The following is a 17,500-nucleotide window of genomic DNA, read 5'->3' as shown; positions in this document are numbered from 1 at the left end:
ACACACACACACACACACACACACACACACACACACACACACACACACACACACACACACACACACACACACACACACACACACACACACACACAGTTGGTCTGGTCTGATAACTGTGTCAGTGTGTTAGTACGCATAGACCTGCAGGGCATTGGGTTACGTACTGTACAGTCTTACTCATGCATGTAAGGTCACAGCCACATCAGCCCACTCATGCTCAAATACACTGGACTGTTTGTCCCCCTTCTCTGCACAAATAGGTGTGTGAGTGTGCATCTGTGTTTATGTGTTTTCCTGTGTCATTCTGTGTGTATGTGCAGCCCAGTTGCAAGAACAAAATGTTAACATAGACTATCAACATTTCTAGATACATGTAACAGTATAGACTTGCTATAGTGTAGGTCTGCTATTGAAATAGCAGGGTGGAAAGGGTGCCGTGGCCGGGGGTGCTGGAGGGCGTGACCTTTGACCTTTGTCTTGGACACTGGAGACTTGGGTTCACGTCTCAGCCTGTTCAAAGTCTACATTTCCACCGTGAGTCACATTGAACCTTTTTGTTATTTAACCATAACCATAACCTAACCTATACCTCCTGCACTGTGCTATGTTTGTGTGCTGTCTTGTTGTTTATATGTGAAAAAGATTAAGGAATGCGCACACTGTCAATGTCAAAACAAATTCCTATGTGTTTTACACAATGGCAAATAAAGATATCTGAATCTGAATCTGAATCTGAATAGCCACTTTGATTTTCAACAAGGTTGGTATCATTACAAACTCAGTAGTATATGAACAATGTTGAACCTCCCTCCATCTTGGCTGGACAGAGAGCTCCCCGTGTCATTCACAGCACTTCCTGGTCCAAATGATGTCATAATGATGTCATTTGGTGCAGTTTTGCCATGGTGTCAGATCGTTATGACATCATTTGGACCAGGAAGTTCTGTGAGTGAATGAGGAGCTCTCGGTCCAGGAAAGATGGAGGGAAGTTAAACATTGTTCACACTGTAGGCCTACTATTGATTTTTTTAATGATACAAAGCTGGTTGAAAATCTGCAAAGTGGCCCTTTAGTTGCCTATAACAAAACCAAAGTTCTGATTATTTGCATAATGTGGTTTTTGGACTTGTTGAAATGTATTTTTGGTTCACAAACAATTCAACGGATCCGTTGTTTGTAGAAACGTAACATGGCAACATTTGATTCTGGTCACACTTATATTCTGCTGACTGGGTCGGGACATGTTAAGATGTTTACTTTCACACACAGATCTCTGCGTCTGGCTTCAGGAGTCTGTGTGTTGGTATGTTCATGTGAGGCTACAGTAAAAGTGTGTGTGTGTGTGTGTGTGTGTTTGTGTGTGTGTGTGTGTGTGTGTGTGTGTGTGTGTGTGTGTGTGTGTGTGTGTGTGTGCACATGCGTGCCTGCATGTGTGTGTGGGTGTGTGTGTGTGTGTGTGTGCATGTGGACAGGAGTAGCCTACCTTGTTCCCTGGTTTCCACCCTCATCGCTGTCTCCATCTACTCGCGCTCCATCCCCACGGGAAAGCATGTGGCGACAGCCGAGCAGACACATCAGGTGTAATTGGAGAAGCAGTGAGAGAGAGAGAGAGAGAGAGAGAGAGAGAGAGGGAGAGAGAGAGAGAGTCTGGCATACTCTCTGCTTATAGAGTGTATCTTTAAGCTGTCAAGTTTCATCATGGATTTTGAATGAGTTTCATGAGAGTTATGAAACTTGCTATAAATATCCTGTAGGAAACATGGAAACGGTCAAAATTGCACATTTTCTTCTCGTTTTGTCCACATGGGTAGCAGCAATAAAGGAATCAGCTTGGTGGGAAACTAGCTCATGAAAAGCAGCTATCAGCTTGGTGAAAGCGAGCCTATAAAAAGGTCAGGTTCTGCTCCCAGCTGGGCCGTAACTGCTGGTCTGGAAACCCATTGATCATTTTCTATAGCTTGTGGCTTAAAGAGAGAGGGGTCTAATATATCCTCCAGTCCAACTGTATAGCCACAAGGTATTCAGCCACAGCCAAAAACACTCTGGCTGTTAAGATGCACTAGCCACTTTGGCAGGTAGCCAGTCGCCATTTGAAGGTCTTGTTTTGTTCTCAAATCTAGCTGGGAAAAGACACTGGGCTATATATTTAAAAATGCACTCTCCTGCCCTCCTCTGCAGAAAACAGCTTGAGAGAAATAGCTACCAGCTCAGTGAAGCCATCCTTCTAGAAATGTCAGGCTCAGCCTAGCCGCTAGCCGTGGCTGTTGACAGATGACTGGCACATTAGGATCAAGTTGATCACCCTCCATAGCTTGGTGTTTTAAACCATGGGCTGGGATCCATAAAGGGTTTGCTACAAGATCTATTATGTCAGGTGGGTCTTCACATGACACGATTTCTAGTAACCCCTTGTGAGACTGCATTTAACTTCCTGTGGATCCTTGGCTGAAAGATTTAACAACCATTGCTCCACGGGAATATGAAAATATCACTTTCAATTCCTTTTCGTAATGAGTAAAGGGCTTGCAGAGAGAGACGCGCTGTGAAACAAGGGTTCTCCAGCCATTTTCATCGATGGACCCAAATGAAAGAAATCACTCTTTCAGAGCTGGGGGTCATTGATTCATTCACAACTCCGCAGATCAATAAAGGTACTACCGTTTATTTGCCAATGATGGAATGGAAGGTATTGATCTCATTGAAAGTGAAATCAACCCACCCAGAGGCCCGCCCACCCGGAGGCCCGCCACACATTTTGCTTGCTAATCCTTCATTGTAGAAAGTGAGCGCTGCGTGAGTATCAGAGTGTGTAAAGGTTGATGGGGAGGCGGCTGGATGGCAGCAGGTAGAACTTTAGTGACAAAGTGGGCGAGATAAAAGCAGAGCTGTGGACAAGAAGGTCTTTGTGCTGTTCTGCAGCGCTAAATCAGAGCTGAAGAGAATGTCAGCAGCTTCGCATGAGCAGCTTCTCTCACTGGCCACACACACATACAGACACAGATACAGACAGACACACACACACACACACACACACACACACGCGCGCACAGTCGCACACACACACACACACACACACACACACACACACACACACACATACACACACACACACGTATATAAAAAGACTGCAAATGCATATTGACAGCTCAGTCTGCGTTTTCTCTTGCCTCACACACACGCACACACTCTCTCACACACAGTCACAAAAATAGATGCATGCATATGGACAGCTCAGTTTGCATTTGCATTTTCTGTTGCCTCCTGCAGTCCTCCCTCCAACACACACACACACACACACACACACACACACAGAGAGAGAGAGAGAGAGAGAGAGAGAGAGAGAGAGAGAGAGAGAGGCTGCCCGTGAGCATCTGTGGCCCTACCTGTAGTCTTTGCGGTGTGTCCCGCACTGTTGGCACTAGTCGGCCTTGTCGGCAGCTTTTCCGGCCGATTCAGCATGTTGAATCGGTGTCGGTGAGAGAAATCACTCTGATTGGCTGGTCAGCCACTGTGGCGGGCTGCCACTGTGATGCCATGCTAAAAATATTTTCAAAATAACTATATTTTTGGCCAACATTGTCTCACTTGGCCAGATAGAGGGGGAGACAGAGAGAGCAAGAGAGAGAGGGGGGGGGGGGGGGGAGAGAGAGAGAGGGGGGGGGGGGGGAGAGAGAGAGAGAGAGAGAGAGCCAAAAAAAGAGAGAAAGGAAAGCAGGGGGAAGACAGACTGAGAGAGAGAGGTTGCCGGCTGCCTCAGTGTGAGTCAGGGGCAGGCTGACTGTCCTCAGGCCTCAGCACGCCATCTGCACCCCCACTCTCTCCATGGCCTCATCACACAGCTCGATGGTCCGACACACACACACACACACACACACACACACACACACACACACACACACACACACGCCGGCTGCAGCCGATGGTAGCAGTAGCAGTGCAGGGCGTCTAGGGAATCGACCGACATAGCAGTGGAATTCATTATGGAAACCTGACACGAGCCCACAGGAAAGGAGCAATGTTGCACTGTCAAAGTGCATGTGTGTGTCTGTGTGTATTCATATTTAGTGCATGTGTGTGTCTGTGTGTATTCATATTTAGTGCATGTGTGTGTCTGTGTGTATTCATATTTAGTGCATGTGTGTGTCTGTGTGTATTCATGTTTAGTGCATGTGTGTGTCTGTGTGTATTCATGTTTAGTGCATGTGTGTGTCTGTGTGTATTCAGGTTTAGTGCATGTGTGTGTCTGTGTGTATTCATGTTTAGTGCATGTGTGTGTCTGTGATTCATGTTTAGTGCATGTGTGTGTATTCATGTTTAGTGCATGTGTGTGTCTGTGTGTATTCAGGTTTAGTGCATGTGTGTCTGTGTGTATTCATGGATTTGTGTGCGTGTGTGTGTGTGTGTGTGTGTGTGTGTGTGTGTGTGTGTGTGTGTGTGTGTATGAGCAAGTATGAGAGTATGTACTCATAACCCCCAGAATCAATGGAGAGGATCCTTTTCATTAGCGTAGCGGTAGAAGCTAGTCTTTGCTCTGACATTGACCCTCTCTCTATTTCCAGCCATACCATAACCCTCCCACTTTGCTCTCGAATATGAACAAGATTAAGCCTCTGTTAAGAACTCCTATTTTTTATTCAATAAGATTATTATTGTTACACATCACCACAGATAGAAAACAATAGCCCATAAAAAAGGACTACAGAATAATAATAATATTAATAATATTAGGTAATATCAAGTATTTTACAGTCAAAATGGGGGGAAATGTAGTACAATAATCACCAGCACTGGAAAAAATGCAGCATCTCTGTCAAAGTTAATTGCGCTCAGAATAGAGAGCCAAAGTGGAACGGCACTTCCTGCTTCAGCACTGTACCAGAGATTTTCATCCGCCATTTATTTTCCCATAGACATTTAGTAAAATGCGTATAAAAATAATTTGACTTGTTCAAATTCAATTCAAATATTTAGAAACAGGAGAGATCGCACAACATTTCACTCGGACCAAAACTTAAAAAAATGCAGGTTTAAAGCAGCTACGAGCAAGATTTTCGATTGTGACTACCGGTAAATAGTATAATTATAATATTGATGCATCACATCTTACCTATAATAGTAGCTGAGACCAAAGCCGTGTGAATCGGCGATTGCTCTCTTGATGATTATAGAGTCTGTGTCTGTCTACTAACCTCGCGTCACCAGGCTCTCTCTCTCTATCTGTCTACCGGCGGGCCGGATAAACCCGGAAGTGAAACGAAATGGTTTACGGCAGCTGCCTGCCTTCAACCCTTTCGCTCTGCCTAGCAACAGACCATAAACACGGAGAACGCCATGCAGGGGCTTGCTACTCTCGGGAACATCTCTCGTTATATTCTAACAGTTTGTTTGGAAGTAATTTTGTTATTTTGTGGTTATGGCCGAAGTGGCTGCCGCAAAGCGTTTCATTTCACTTCCTGATCTGCCCCGGCCACAGACGGAGACAACACTGGCCGATTCACTCGGGGTTCAAGCGAGACTACTCGGCGTTGGTCTCGTCTACTATTAGAGGTAAGATGTGATGCATCGATATTAAATTTAGACTGTTTAATAACAATCGAAAATCTTGCTCGTAGCTGCTTTAAAGAAAATATTGTTTCTGTGTTGTTTTTTTAAGTTTTGGTCCGAGTGAAATGTTCTATGGTCTCTCCCGATTCTAAATATAGCGGAACCGTTTGGTTTGATCAAGTAAAACTATCTATATCTATACTATATCTATGGACATATCTGCAAAATTTGGTGCTTTTATCACAAAATGAATGATAGGTTAGCTATGCCGCCCCACTATAGGCATTTTACGAAATGTCTATGGGAAAATAAATTGCGGAAGAAAATCTCTGGTACTCAGCACTGTAGGCTACCAGAGATTTTCTTCCGCAATTTCACTTCCTGCTTCAGCTCTCTATTGTTGAAACACAGATAGGAAAAACACACGCTCGTACATACATGCAGCACAAACTGACGAGCAACATCATCTAACAGCTCCACGTCCCGAGAGGAGCAACATCATCTAACAGCTCCACGTCCCGAGAGGAGCAACATCATCTAACAGCTCCACGTCCCGAGAGGAGCTCCACTACAAAATACAACGCAGCCCCTTCCCAGCACAACGTCATATGGTCAGTTCAGACACCCTTCACATGGTGTGGTGCATGGGTAAGAAACAACTTCTCTGTCTGTCTGTCTGTGTGTGTGTGTGTGTGTGTGTGTGTGAGTCTGTCAAATCCTTCACGTCGAGGTTTCTTGCATGAAAATACGATCTAAAATAAAAACGCTTTTCATTAGAGGGAATAGCTTGTGGTAGTTTAAAAATGGGGAAATAAAAAAAGCTTTTTGATGCATGGAATGATAGCTACCAGATGAGAACATTATACAACATAGCATAGATACACACTCAGAGCAGCAAATACGCTCACAGAGAACACACTTCTTCCCCACTCATACTGACTTCTGTTCCAACTGTATTTTTAGATCATCAGTGAACCAGATTCTTTTCGTGTTTTTCTTTGCTCTTCATTTCGCAAGCCCATGGTGTTAGTCCTGTCCGTTTTTTCACATTAGGCTGTTTACACTGTCATCTTTTACATTTTAGCCTTATTTCCACTGTAAAATGGTAACAACTATTAAAAGAAAAAATCTTTGTAATGCTAACAGGTATGCAGAGAGACTGGTAGCAACACAAGCCAGTAAGCTGCACCTGGATGGACCATGTGTGTGTTTGGTGGAGGTGATGGTGGGCCCTGGATGGGCCATGTATGTGTTTAGTGGAGGTGATGGTGTGCCCTGGATGGGCCATGTATGTGTTTGGTGGAGGTGATGGTGGGCCCTGGATGGGCCATGTATGTGTTTAGTGGAGGTGATGGTGTGCCCGGGCTGCACTACGGGCTAGGCTGCTCTCCACTGACAATCGCCCGTCATCCTCCGCATCTAGTCTAGCGGATGCAGAAGTGACCTGATTGGCTGGATACGAGCCGATCAGCCTAGTCCAGCGGATGCAGAAGTGACCTGATTGGCTGGATACGAGTCCCAATTGTGTGCCAAGTGTGACGGGGATAAGGAGAGAAGGGTGCGCTAGCCCGGTTTGATAAACAAACGCTAATCTCCTTAGTGATGGTTGGGTCTCCGTGGCAGGTTTCGCACACAGCATAGACAGCCTGGTTGTGCTGGCTGCAAACCAGCCACCCCCTTCACTTCCTCAACAATTCCCTCTCCGTTCCGCCGCCTCTCATGTTTACAACAGTAATCCATTGGGTGACGTCCGTGCAGGGCTACCCGACTGTGCGTGATCCTCTGGTGGCTGCTGGCAGATTTGCTTGGCGTCAAAGATAGAAATACCCATTTGGTTGGTTTATTCAGAGGGTTGAAAAAAGTCAATCCTCCTCAAGCTTTCTCATTCTTTTGTGGCCGTGGTTAATATGAAGCCATGACAGCGGTGACATTTTACCTCTTTATCTGGAGCAAAACTCCCTTCTTTTTGGGTGCACAGTTGTTTTGACAACAGTAAGTTCTCTGTTTGTGTGTAAGGGCGGGACACCTGAGAGAGCTGAGCTAGTTTAAGGAGAGCTAGTATCGCCTGCGGTTGTTTTGTTTCCTCAGTCTTGTTCCGCGTCTCACTGCGTCTCAGGGGAAACCTGATCAAGCGGACATCAGACCGATCATTGTGCTGTCTCTCGTTCAGATTCATCCTCTTCCCCCTTCCTCCTTCCAGTGTGTGGCTGTCTGAGAAAGACACACGGAGGACATGCGTGCCAAAACTGAACTGCATTGTTTTCACTTGTCCGTGCAGGCGCGTGGAGCCGGCGCTGTGGGGGCGCTGTGTGTGAGCAGGACTCCCGCAGAGGGGGAAACACTCGACCCCCTGCTGTGCGTGTGCGAGCTGCCAGCACCTCCCCCAAAGCCCTCCGCCCCTGCTGTCTCTTCGTTTCCAGCGTTCTCAATGAAGCTGCTGTTCTGGTTTCATAGTCTCAAAACGTCTTTGTCATCTTTTCACCTTTCACCACCAGAAAAAAAAAAATCCCAAATTCTCTATAATGTCACCTGCTACAACCTATTCTCTTTCTCACGGTCTCTCAGTCCAAAACCTGAAGTAGAATCATTGATATGACGCTGACGGCGGCGTTCTTGCGCCTCTACTATAACATCCTCTCGTTCTGCATGGTCTTGTAGTAGTGCTCCTGTTCAGCGTGGCTGTGGGCGGAGGGCCGGCGAGGCAGCGTGGAGGAGCGGGACAGCGCCTGGCTGTGGGCGTCCATCAGCAGGTCGGGGTGGGGGGGAGGGGGCAGAGGCATGGAGGAGGGGTGCGGGGGGGGAGGCAGGGGCATCTGAGAGGAGGACGACGGGTGAGGAGGGGGAGGCAGCAGGGGAGAAGGGCAGCCGGGGTGAGGCAGGGGAGGCACGGGGGAGGGGTGCGGGGGAGGGGGGAGAGGGGAGGACAGCAGCTGGGGCGGGGGAGGGAGCGGGGAGGGGGAGGTGGGGAGAGGCGGCGGGGGCAGCAGGGAGAAGTCGCCCTCGCCGCCGCTGGCCGAGGAGGAGCCGAGCGAGTCGGTTTTCACGGGGAGCGTCCGGTAGTCCCGGTACTGGCCCACGTTGTCCTGCCGCTGCAGCGCCCCCCTGTGCTTCTCGGTGTCGCTGCTCATCATGTTCCCGCTGATGGTGTTCCTCCACTCCCACGGCTTCCCGTTGGCGGCCGACACGCGCACCACCGGGTGGTGAGGGGCGTGGGCGTCGATGGTGACGATGCTCCCGCTGCCGGTCACGCTCCCCGGGTTGCTCCCGGTGCAGCTGTCGCGGTCGGAGGGGATCCGGTAGTAGGGCGACTCGGAGCTGTGGGAAGAGCCGCCGCCGCAGGAAGAGCCGGCCTCTGACGTCTTAGAGGAGGAGGTGACTGGACCGTGGCCCTGCTGCTTGGACATGGCTATGACCTGCAGGAGAGAGGGACATGTGACTGGACCGTGGCCCTGCTGCTTGGACATGGCTATGACCTGCAGGAGAGAGGGACATGTGACTGAACCGTGGCCCTGCTGCTTGGACATGGCTATGACCTGCAGGAGAGAGGGACATCTGTCCTCATCAAAATGCACATGAATGCAGCTACTACAGATGTCCTACCTTTTAATGTCTGCATGCAACAGCAAATTACTGCTGCACAACTGCACTGTGGCCGGACGGATCCAGGGTGCAGGGACTTTTACTGTAAAGGGTAACTGTAACATATGTTATAACTGTCACTGTGATCTCAATGATATTTGAGTTGAAAAATAATTACTGCTGGAGGCTTTTCATGTTGGAAACTAATCAGTGAAATAGCCTCTAACAGTGTTGTTCTGTTTTGATTTTACCCAAATAAATCATACTGTAAATGTAGTGCACATTGTAAACCATATTTTTCAGAACTGGATCTATGCCAGTTCAAATCAAAGTGACAGTGTAAGAAAAATGGCCACTCAGAGGCACTATACTGTAGCTAGAGTGATTTGCAGGCATTTACTTTCTAATTTGCCTCTCACCTGTATGATTCTGGGCTGGTTGGGGAGGGAGTTTGGAACACGTGGGGTCGACACGGCGATGGGCCCCTGTCCCGGCTCTTTGGCCCCTCCTGCCTCAGTGAGCGACAGCCACTTGGCGCGGGTTTTGGCGCTCTTGGGGGAGACGGGCGGGGGCCGAGAGGCCTCCTCGGGGATGTGGACCAGCGGCGGGGCCACCACCAACCTGACCCCGGTCGGCGTGGCGGTGCCCCTGTTGGCTTGCACCGTGGGATAGAGCGAGGAAGGCATCCCATGTTCTCCCCCCTCACCTCCCCCCGCTCCCCCTTCCTCTCCCCCGTCTCTCCCCTCCATCCTCTCCGCGTCCTCCTCCTCGTCCCGGGAGCTCTGGCTACGGAGCTCCAGCGAGCGCTGCTTCCACTCTGACACCAGCTGCCGAGACCTCTGGGGGTCAAAGGGCACATGGAAGGTCATGTGACGCTGGGCGGTGGCCGGCTCCTCCGCGGGAGAGATGGGGCTGTTGCCGTTAGCCACACGGGGTAAAGTGTTGCTGAAGGTTACCATGGTCTCCTTGCCCATGGGACCCCGGGGCGCCAGGAGCTCCACGTCGGCGCTGGCTCGCTTGAGGGAGGCCAGGGACGCCTTCTCCCTCCGCACCTTGCTGCGGCCGCCGGGGCCCAGCCCCACCCCGAGCTCCTCTCTGCTCTCGGAGCTCCGGGGAGTCTTCCTGTACAGCGAGTCGTGGCTCCTCTGGCTCAGCACGCGCAGCTGGTCCTTCTGCTGGGACAAGCCCGGGCGGGGCGCGGGGAGAGCATCCTCCTCTGACGCCTTGAAGTTTCCCACTGCAAACACAGCCTGACGGAAGACAGAGGGGCACAGGGAGGGAGGCGGGGAGAGGGGATGAAGTACCCAGCATGTTAAGTACTGGAGCGTGAACATTTCTTTTCTTTCATCTTTTGGGGGAAGGGGGGGTTGATTTTCCTATTTAGTGGGGAGCAAACTCAAGTGCATGAATAGAATTCTCTCCTCTTTGCTCTGTTTGGTGTGAGGTCAGCATGAATCAGGCTCATTCTCTTCCTCCCCTCTCCTTGAATGACGAGAGGAAACGCTCCCTCTCTCTTCCAAAGTGAAAGATGAGAGAAAGAGAGTGAGAGGAGGGGAGTGTGGAAAATGACAACCACAAGTTTTCTTAAAAACGATGTGTGAAATTGTTCCAGAGAATTCTTTCTTAATTTTGGATTATTCATTCTCCCTCCCTTGCCTTCCCTCAGTAATAATAGAACAGGCTATATATAACCTGCCAAAAAAAAAAAAAAAACTGTATGCAACCACATTGAGAGGTGATAAAAAGAAGCATTTGTTAACACAGGCTGTTAGGATAATACAATGGAAAAATGTTGTCTATAAAAAACTTACAGCACATTTAAAAAATAACAATGTCTATTTATGTTTACTGCACCGCAGTGCAAACTACTCCCACAAGACAAAACACATTCCAACACTTGGACAAATCCCTACATGCACGGGCAAACACTCACTTCAAAAACGAAATGTTGAAATAGGAAATCCATTTCAAGATGACTTCACTTGTTTCAAAGTAAATGTCTTGGAGCCAGTTACTTTGTCATGAAATGAGTGAAATATCTTGGAACCGGCTAAATTAAGTGTATTGGACTTCAAATCAAAGATATTTTGTAATAAGCATGATAAGTCTCTGGATGGAAGATAAAATCTCTCGCTATGGTTGTCGTTATACACTCCCACACACTCAGAGCTTGTTGAACTAACCAGATAGACTCCGATGCCTGCTCCTATGATGTATCCCACATAGACGTCTATGGGGTGACTGCGGTGCTGAGTGATCTGTGTCAGCCCAGCCAGGCCCGCCGCCATGCAGAACCCAAACACCAACAGCGGCTTCAGCAGCTTGGTAGTGCAGCTGATGCTGGCATTGAAATACATCTGTGGAGGGAGCAAGAGAGGTAAAGACACATGGTCAGACATCATAGAGATAGGGATTTAAATGCAATTACAGACATGAGGACACACTGCAGACAAGTTACCCCTGAATATGAAGACATAACGAGAATATATAACTATAGTAATGCTTGTGACTATGCTTCTGGTGTTTTGGGTTTCCGCGAATACACACGAGTTCATGAACTCACTCCAGTTCTGGCCATTAGTGGTGATATGGGATGGGAATCCCCAAGCATCAGACACAAAGGTCAAATGCTTCGACTTGACTGGTGAGAATGTCTGAGCACTAAAACTCACTAAAAATCTATTTAATTGGGACATCGCCCATAGATATCCCTGGGAAAATGAATTGAAATCCTTCTTTTATTCGAACAATTTGTCATTTATCTTTCATAACAGGTTATTTTGTGGAAATTGTGACACCCGAGAGACTATGAGTAATATGTTCCTTTTGTATAAAGATAGATGGTCTGTCGACTTATGGTATAAACCAAAGCTAAGAACCTATCGTCTCATAAAATACAGTTACTGTGTTGAACCCTATGTGAAGTTTGATTTGAACAGACGGGAAAGATCTCTGTGCGCTCAGTTGTGCTCTGGAACTCTTCCCTTAGCACTAGAGACTGGTATGTTTAATGCTACCACTGAAGAAGATAGACTCTGTTTACTATGTGAATTGCGTGAAATTGAAAACAAGATTAATTTCTTGTTCTATTGTACTGCTTATGATGACGCAAGGGATGTAATCTTTAGTAAAATATTCTCTATGTTGACTTTTTTGAGTTGGACGATTATGACAAACTTGAGTTGTGTTTTAAAAAAGGAACCTGCCTCACAGCAAATTGTATTTGTCAGACATGGGAGTAAAGACAGAACTTTTTGTTTAGTAAGTGATGTATTGATCTATTGTTGTCTGAGCACTGAGCAGCTGACTTGCGACTTGTGTTATTTTAAATGTACCATTGTAGCGAAGTTGTATTGTTGTATTTTGTGTGTCTTGTAAACCCATGAGGGTTGGGCACGTGGAGTGCATGACACTTAAATAAATAAAGAAACCAATCATATAGTATTTACTTGCGAGGGGTGAGGAAAAGACATTGCAAAAATGCCCACAAGTAATTACATTTTTTAAATAATCTGGTATATCTTTCATGTTTCCAATGCAACTACACTTATTTCAAGAGTTTTCTTGAAGCAATTGATATCATGTTGAACAAGTTAATTGAACTGCCTTATTTCAAGATAAAAAATACTGGTTGGAAGTGAAACCATCTTAACCCATAGGCAGAGCTTTTCACCCCCTTTAAGGCAAACTGGACTGGAGGTTAAATAACTTATGGAGTTGAATAATCTTCAGCAGTAAAAGGAGGGAGAGAGAGAGGGCGAAGGAGACAGCACATTCACACACTGCACAGCAGCTTTCAGTGAGGCAGAGTGGGACACGCAGCAAACCATGCACTGCAAAAAATATCCATCTGGACAAGCTTGTCCATTGAGTATCGAGTCTAAAAAAAAAATCAAATTTTTCTTGAAGCAACAAACAAGTGAAGAAAAACTGCCAAAAGTTTGAGATTTCCCTCATTTCCAATTAGTAAATGCAATTACTTGCTTCAACAATTTCCCTGAATCAATGCCATTCTGAAGAAGTGAAGCTATGCTAGAAACAAGAGCATTTTTAATATGCTACGGGCTCTGTCGTCGCAAAGGTGGTAATTTTGCATTAGTGCCCGTTTTGCGCTGGAATAGCACTGCGCAAAGCCCATTGTGGGTGTGTCGGCCTGCTGCGCTTGGCATCACCTCGTGCACACCTCCATATAGGTGTGTTTATGCCCAAAACAGTATTCACAAGTGTGAGATCATGTCCACTCCCCTTAAAAGCCACAGCGTCATGTCTGTGACAGCAGCTTCTTGCTTGCTGATTGCTGTGGGCAAGCAGAGGGACAGAGTGAGAGAGAGAGAAAGTGAGGGCGAGAGAGAGAGGGGAGAGAACGAGAGAGGGGAGAGAGAGGGAGAGAATTGGAGGATGAACCAGTTTGGATTCAGATAAACCATTAGAAACTAATGAAAATTTGTGCTGATGGAACGATCCATTTGAAACACACCAAAGGGCTGCCGCGCAGTTACGCAGTGAATATCCCCATGTCCCAAAGTGTGCGCTTACTGTAATTGGTCGTTTTGTACATATAGGCTATAACATACACATTTAAAAATATTTGTTTCTTTAATAGGGTAGGGATGTGTGAGATTTTAATTCTAGCCTATTTCAATAGCCTCTATCAGAATTGTCCACTCGGGTTAAGCTATTGACTGAGGTAACGCCATCCGTGCTGTGGAGAAGCTGGTCTTCCATGCGTGTAATTGCAGGGAAAGAGGTTACTGTACTGGCACAACTTTGTCAAAAGTAATCTACTGTCATAGGCCTACACCTAACCCCACAGACCTGTATGGTTGGTAGCCTAATAAAACCATGACAAACGAATTCTCATTTTCAAATCAAGGTGTGTGTTTTTTCTGCAATGTAGGCTATAGTTGAAAATAAATGTGTCATTCTGAAGAGGTGGGGGAGTGTGTGTGCGTGCGATTGTTTGGAGAGAGAGGGACCATGCCATGCGTTAAGACCTGCTATTAGGTGGCGTTAAAACTGAGAGCATTGCACACATTGCACCGGAATGCCTATTTTAGCACGGGCAACGCCCAAACCTGTGTTTATGCTCGGAACATGGGGATGGTATCCCTGGTGACAGTTGCGGGAGGCAGATGATAGGCTAAGAGGCGCACGGACACGCCTGGGCCACGCCTACACCTGTGTCTGCGCTTAGATTCCAGTGCAAAACTGGATGGTGGAGGCAGACGATAGCTTAAGACGCAGGGAAGATAGCATAAGAGGCGCGCAAACGGCTGAGCAAACGATAGCGCTGTACGACGATAGGGCCCTACGACGATAGGGCCCTACGACTGAAAATCAGAGTAAAACACTGGATTTTTTATTTAAATGTTTTTTTTTAGAATAATACTGAAGAAGAAGAAAAATCTGACAACATGGTGTTGTTTGAGCTGCTGCTCCACTTAACGGAGTTTAGATAACATTGCCTCTACTACAGCAATCTGGGAACCCATTAGTTAAAAAATAAAAATAAAATAAAATCTCTAACTTCTGGGGGCAGCCCCGTTTCAATGTGGTGCAACAGGAACTCAAGAGGCTTCGGAAAAATCCCTTTCCGTTCCCTGCAAGCTCTGCCATTGGCACCAACCCGCTCTGACCATTTATGGACTTTCCTGTCCGTTCCCTGCGTGTCGCTCTCAAATCCTTCCGTCGCTATGAAACAACAATAACAACTCTTGCTACACGCTACAACTTGCTGAAAACATGCTGAAAACGGTAAGTTTTGACTCCACACCGGTCACGTCCACTCCATTTTGATCAGATAAAGCGCAGCATGCGAGCCTGCACCCTGCGAGCCTGCACCCTGCGAGCCTGCACCCTGCTAGCCTGCACCCTGCGAGCCTGCGAGAGGATCACAATGGAAATAAGCCTTTGGCTTTATTGTGTACTTAATCCTCGGCATGTGTTAATGTATGTAAACTGTCTTCATTTGAAGCTTTTTTATGTGGATTTTACATTGTGTTAAATAAACTACTACTACTACTACACCCTGCTAGCCTGCACCCTGCGAGCGCTGTTGCACCCCTTTTCACAGAGCTTGCCGGCAGATTTTCGATGCAAGTCGAAAGTCTGTCTCGAGAGATTACTACTCCAGCAACCCAAACAGCTGCATTTCTCTTCCCTTGCCTCTCTTTCCTCCCTTCCTTCTCCTCCTCTACCCCATCAGAAAGCTGTCCGGTCAGCTTTAATGAGCTCACACTGGGCTCAGTGTGGCAGCAGTGATGTGTCCAGTACCTAGCAGTAGCCACTGGAGAGAAGAGGGGAGGGGGTGTTAACTCATGGAAAGATGACAGTGCTACTTTGCAATACAGTTCTCTTACTGCTGCAGTCAGCGCCGCCTGACTGCAGCACAGCACAAAAGTTACCCAGTGGACGTCATGGGAGGTAACCCTTGAAATGATTATGAAAGAGGATGATTATCAAAAGATAACTCCTGATAAAAAAAATGATGTGATACTCAGAGTTCTTTGCCCTTAGGCCTGTCGCTGCATCCTAGCCTTGCCTGGTGGAGGTTCTTAGACAACCCCGAATCCAAAATAACTACATGAATATCACATGAATTATCCCATAAAGTAGGAGTGTCAAACATACGGCCCACGGGCCAGAACCGGCCTGCCAAAGGGTCCAAATTATCCGGCCCACAGGATGACTTTGCAAAGTGTGAAAATCACACTGAGAAGTCCTTCATTCCATTTTTCATAGAATGCGCTGTCCTATTACAGTAAGAGTAGCAGGCCCTGGATATGCTACAGATACAGTCGGTCTGTGTGGGAACGCCCGCAAAATGTTACTACGGCTGGTGCGTGAGACTAGACGGTGGGGGAAAACCCCCCATATATCACAATGGGCTGACTCACCAAAGGACGGCGCTGCGGCTCTACACTACATAATTGGGGATTCAAGAGCAGGTACATAGACGTCTGTTCAGATGTTACGTTCACTGCAGTGGTTGAATCCCTGATCGTGTCTGCCTGGGCTGGGCTAGCAGCTAAATGCTAACTATGCTGGCTGGGAAGACCCATTGACCACGCGTCTATGACGAGACACCGCCTGAATGTATTATGTTGGAGAATAGATCTCACTTGTGCACATGTAGGCTATGTGACACAGCACTATGAAGAGTCATGTGACACAGCACTATGCAGAGTCATGTGACACAGCACTATGAACAGTCATGTGACACAGCACTATGAACAGTCATGTGACACAGCACTATGAACAGTCATGTGACACAGCACTATGAACAGTCATGTGACACAGCACTATGAAGAGTCATGTGACACAGCACTATGAACAGTCATGTGACACAGCACTATGAACAGTCATGTGACACAGCACTATGAAGAGTCATGTGACACAGCACTATGAACAGTCATGTGACACAGCACTATGAACAGTCATGTGACACAGCACTATGAACAGTCATGTGACACAGCACTATGAACAGTCATGTGACACAGCACTATGAAGAGTCATGTGACACAGCACTATGAACAGTCATGTGACACAGCACTATGAACAGTCATGTGACACAGCACTATGAACAGTCATGTTCATGCAGGAGCTGTCGCTGGAAAATTAATCAGTCTTTGTCAAAAAGGAGAAAAGTGGACAGAGTGTCCTGTCTTCCAAGACAAATGGACCAGTTCATATCTTCCTCAGGATAAATGGGAAGCCAGTGTGCTTGGTGTGTTCACAGCATATGTCAGTGCCGCTGGGGGCGGCTTTAGCTCAGGAGGTAGAGCGGGTCGGCCAATGACGCAAGGGTTGGCGGCTCGATCCCCGCTCCCTCCCAGCTGCCGTCGCTGTGTCCTTGGGCAAGACACTTAACCCTCCTTGCTCCCGATGGTGTGTAGGCACCCTGCGTGGCAGCCTGCCGCCATCGGTGTATGAATGGGTGAATGTAGACTATCTACTGATTGTAAAGCGCTTTGGATAAAAGCGCTATATAAATGCAGGCCATTTACCATTTACCATTTGCTCAAGGAATATATTCATTGCCACTGTCAGACTCATCATGGTGAAAATCTGAAAAATACACCTTGCAAGGACAACTGAGAACAGAGAAGATAAATGAATTGTTGGCGGGTTTGAGGAAACAACAATGTGTTTTAGTCAGCCGAGAGGTCAGTGATGCAGCTGTGAAAGCTAAAGCTACCATATGACTTCTTTACACTAAAGCTACCATATGACTTCTTTACACTAAAGCTAGTGTGACGGCCCGCTACCTATGTTACGGCCCGCTACCCTCTCTCTCATAGATATGGCGGTATTAGTTACTTACTAATAGTTAGTAGTTATTAGTTACTTACGGTATTAGTTACTTACTTACTTATTA

At 47.1% G+C, this 17,500-nt stretch overlaps 1 protein-coding gene across 1 annotated transcript in view; it reads right to left on the bottom strand.

Moving 5' to 3' along the window:
- Positions 1–8,168: 8,168 nt before the first annotated feature.
- The window catches only part of LOC310773889 (phospholipid phosphatase-related protein type 3-like), a gene marked incomplete at both ends in the record, with an annotated part of 17,498 nt that continues 8,166 nt past the window's right edge, over positions 8,169–17,500 (bottom strand). Inside the window, 3 exons of the mRNA XM_083633885.1 lie at positions 8,169–8,957; positions 9,543–10,373; positions 11,307–11,480. Coding sequence (XP_083490011.1) covers positions 8,169–8,957; positions 9,543–10,373; positions 11,307–11,480 — 1,794 coding nt within the window. The remainder of the gene's footprint in view (positions 8,958–9,542; positions 10,374–11,306; positions 11,481–17,500) is intronic.

Source organism: Poromitra crassiceps (genome assembly GCF_964638095.1).
Source record: "Poromitra crassiceps genome assembly, chromosome: 3".
Lineage (NCBI taxonomy): Eukaryota > Metazoa > Chordata > Actinopteri > Beryciformes > Melamphaidae > Poromitra > Poromitra crassiceps.
This window is presented reverse-complemented; position numbering and strand designations above follow the sequence as displayed.